At 45.2% G+C, this 3,323-nt stretch overlaps 2 protein-coding genes across 2 annotated transcripts; both read right to left on the bottom strand.

The window, feature by feature from the left end:
- Positions 1-1,251: 1,251 nt before the first annotated feature.
- On the bottom strand, positions 1,252-2,112 carry VTN00DRAFT_6229 (uncharacterized protein; the record flags this gene model as incomplete). Its single annotated transcript, XM_069432842.1, has 1 exon — positions 1,252-2,112. One exon carries the CDS (start codon positions 2,110-2,112, stop codon positions 1,252-1,254), a length of 861 nt encoding a protein of 286 aa, XP_069288661.1.
- A 177-nt stretch (positions 2,113-2,289) lies between these two features.
- Positions 2,290-2,535, bottom strand: VTN00DRAFT_6228 (uncharacterized protein; the record flags this gene model as incomplete). Its single annotated transcript, XM_069432841.1, has 1 exon — positions 2,290-2,535. The coding sequence occupies one exon, from the start codon at positions 2,533-2,535 to the stop codon at positions 2,290-2,292; it is 246 nt and encodes an 81-aa protein (XP_069288660.1).
- Positions 2,536-3,323: the final 788 nt, after the last annotated feature.

Genomic DNA, 3,323 nt, shown 5'->3' with positions numbered 1-3,323 from the left:
AAAAAGTATTTAAACTGTGCCAATTTCCTAATTCTTGGTGCCGTATTTTCTTTCTGTAAGTTCTTTCACCATGCCTCCCAAGTGTAATTGTTATCGCGAGTTTGGTCGTCAGGCTGATCACATTGAACAGAACGGTTCCCCTGTTGAACATCCTTGTCAATATTGTTATTCTCATCATCTTCCTTGCATCATGGATTCCAAGAGTCGCAACTGTTCGTCTTGTACCCGTCGTGGTCAGAAATGTGAGAAGTGATTCCATAGTGATAAGGAGTGGAATGATCTTAGCTGTTCTGAGGAACAAATCAACGCTCAGTTAGAGGAGGCGGAGAACCAGGTTGAGCTTCTTATGGCAAAGATTAAACGCTTGCGCAAACAGCGTAAGTTTCTTAAGGAATGTGGGTTGAGAATGTTGGATCATGATACTGCTGTGATGGACAAGTTGAATGAGGATGATCCCTTATCTGCTGAAGATCTTGCCGAGTTGGAACGCCTAGCCAATGAATATGAGGGTCACCCGCAATCTGGGAATTCCTTGGTGCCGGGTGACCCACAGCCTCTTGAGGGGCTTTCTCCAGGTTTCATTGCAGAGTTCCTAGCTTCCAGAAATTCTAAGCAGGAGGCTTCTGGTGGTTCCCAAAGATCTTAATGGGATGTCCCCTGTGGACGTTCCTTCTTGGGTCGGCCTCTTCTCTTTTGGTGTGACAGGTCTTCTGGTTTTGGGCAATCCGGGTTTCAAAGGTGGAATTCCTTGAGGAGTTTCTTGCACCCACTGCAGTTTTCTATGGGTTGCCAAGAATTCTCAAAGTCATCATAACCCTTCCATTTCAAAAGGTACATAAACTGCCCATTAATTATGCCACTGTCTAACACTTTTTCTACCTCATAGTCTTGATCATCATCTGGATTCTCTGGTAGAATCTCTTCAGTCTTGGTGATCAGTTGGGCGTTCTCTGGCGCTGGTTCCAATAATGATATATGGAAAACTGGGTGTATCTGCATAGTATCTGGCAATTTGAGGTGGAAATTGACCTCTCCTTTTTTTTCTTCAATTTTAAATGGTCCAATCTTCTTAAAATCCAATTTGTTATTCGGCCTTTTTGTTTTCACATTCTTTTGGAGGAGATATACTTTATCTCCTGCCTTTAGTTCTGGTCCCTTCTTATGGTGCTGATTATAGTACTTGGCGGTTCGGTATGCAATAAACTGAATATCTAGATTCAATTGTTGGTGAAGCTCTTGTAGCTGGTCAGCTCAGAGGATTCCTTTCTGTGCCAGGACCTTGTCTGGTTTTGGTTCCTGGTAGGCCGACGGTTCAAACCCATAGTTGGCATAGAACAGTGACTCCTGGGTAGTCTCATTCTTGGCGCTGTTATATGCGAACTGGGCCATAGGTAAAAGTTCCACCCAGTTGTCTTGTTGGTAGTTAATGTAACAGCGCAGGTACTGTTCCAGGGTCTGATTCATCTGTTCTGTCTGTCCATCAGTCTGAGGGTGAGCTGTAGTAGAGAGCTTATGCTTGGAGCCAAGTTGGCAGGTCAAGGTTTGCCAGAATCCTGAGGTAAAGAGCTTGTCTCTGTCGGACACAAATTCTTCTGGCATTCCATGATTCCCAAAAATGATCCGTAGGAAGGTGTATGCCAATTCTTCCACATTAGATGACTTCTTGTATGGTAAAAAGTAGGCATACTTGGTGAGTCTGTCCACAATGACCAAGATGGAGTCATATATTATTCCTGTCAGAGGCTCTTTGGACGCAGGTAGATCTGTAATGAAGTCCAGTGATATGGATTGCCAGGGCCTCTCTGGTGCATCCAGGTTCTGCAGGAGCCCATATGGTGCATGTTGCACTGCCTTGCTTCTGATGCAAAGATCGCATTGCAACACTATACGTCGCACCATCCTCCTTAATCCTGGGAAGTAGAAGTTCCAGGTAATCCTCTCAATGGTCTTCTCTATTCCCTGATGTCCATGAGCCGGGGCTTTGTGGATGTCTCTGACCAAGTCCTCCCTTAGCTTGGTTGGGACGTAGACCAATCCCTTGAATAGGATGATGTCTCCTTCTCCCTTGGTTATGTTGGGATCATTCTTGATTTCCTCAAGCTCTTCCGCCATTGAATCCTTCTGGTATGCTTCCTTAATCTTTTCTGCCCATGTACCGGGTCCTAGTCTTAGAGCAGGTGCAGCTTGCCTATCCACTGTGAGGGTTCCATCAGTCTCCTGCCGGAAAATTGTGGGTTGTGGAGAAGGCTCTCCCTCTTGGTAGTCTGGTCTTTGACTGAGCACATCTGCTCAGGCATTCTCCGATCCTCTTCGGTAGGTAATCTTGATATCATAGGGGGCCAACTCTTCTGCCCATCTGACCTGTCTTCGGGTCAACTCCTTGGAGGTGGTGAAGTATGCCAGGTTTTTATGATCACAATAGATCATAACCTGATACTTTGCTCCCTCTAGGTAGTGCCGCCATTCTCTTACTGCTGCCATGATGGCCAGAAGTTCCTTGTCATGAATGTCGTAGTTCAATTCCGGTGGGGTCATCTTTCGCAAGTAGAAGGCAATTGGATGCAGTCATCCCTGCTCATCAGGTTGATTGATGCATGCTCCTATTGCAAAATCCGAGGCATCTGTTTCAATGAAGATAGGTTTCTCTGGGTCAAAAATTCCTAAGACTGGTGCTTCACAAAACTTCTGCTTAAGGAGATCAAATGCCTTCTGCTGCTCTTCTTTCCATTCAAATTTCTGGTCCTTTTAGGTGAGCTTTGTCAAAGGTTCCACTATCTTGGAGTAGTTCCATATGAACTTCTGATAGAAGTTAGCAAAACTGAGGAAAGCTTGTGTCTCCTTGACTGTTGTTGGCTCAGGCCATCCTTATATGGCTGTGACTTTTCCTTTATTCATTTCAACATGTCCTGGGGAGATCATGAAGCCAAGAAACTCTGTTTTTTGGGTGTGCCATTCACATTTTTCTGGTGCAACTGAGAGTTTTCTCTCCTTCAGGGCTTCTAACACCTTCCACACATGTTGTCTGTGTTCTTCTAAGGTTTCTGAGTAGATAAGGATGTCATCCAAATAGGCCATACAAAAGACATCCAGGTATTTCCGTAGGGTATTGTTGACCAGACTCTGGAAGGTCGCAGGCGCATTGGTAAGACCAAATGGCATGACTGTGTATTCAAAATGTCCTAGCCGAGTCCTGAAGGCGGTCTTCCATTCTTCCCCTTCCTTCATGCGTACCAGGTAATACCCTTCTCTAAGGTCCAACTTGGTAAAGAACTTTGCCTTCCGCAATCTATCCTGCAACTCAGAGATGAGTGGTAAGGGGTAGC

The sequence above is a fragment of the Thermoascus crustaceus genome (genome assembly GCF_041956765.1).
Source record: "Thermoascus crustaceus strain CBS 181.67 unplaced genomic scaffold VTN00scaffold_3, whole genome shotgun sequence".
NCBI classification, from domain to species: Eukaryota; Fungi; Ascomycota; class Eurotiomycetes; order Eurotiales; family Thermoascaceae; genus Thermoascus; species Thermoascus crustaceus.
The sequence above is the reverse complement of the archived record's forward strand: the minus strand, read 5'-3'. Positions and strand labels throughout refer to the sequence as shown.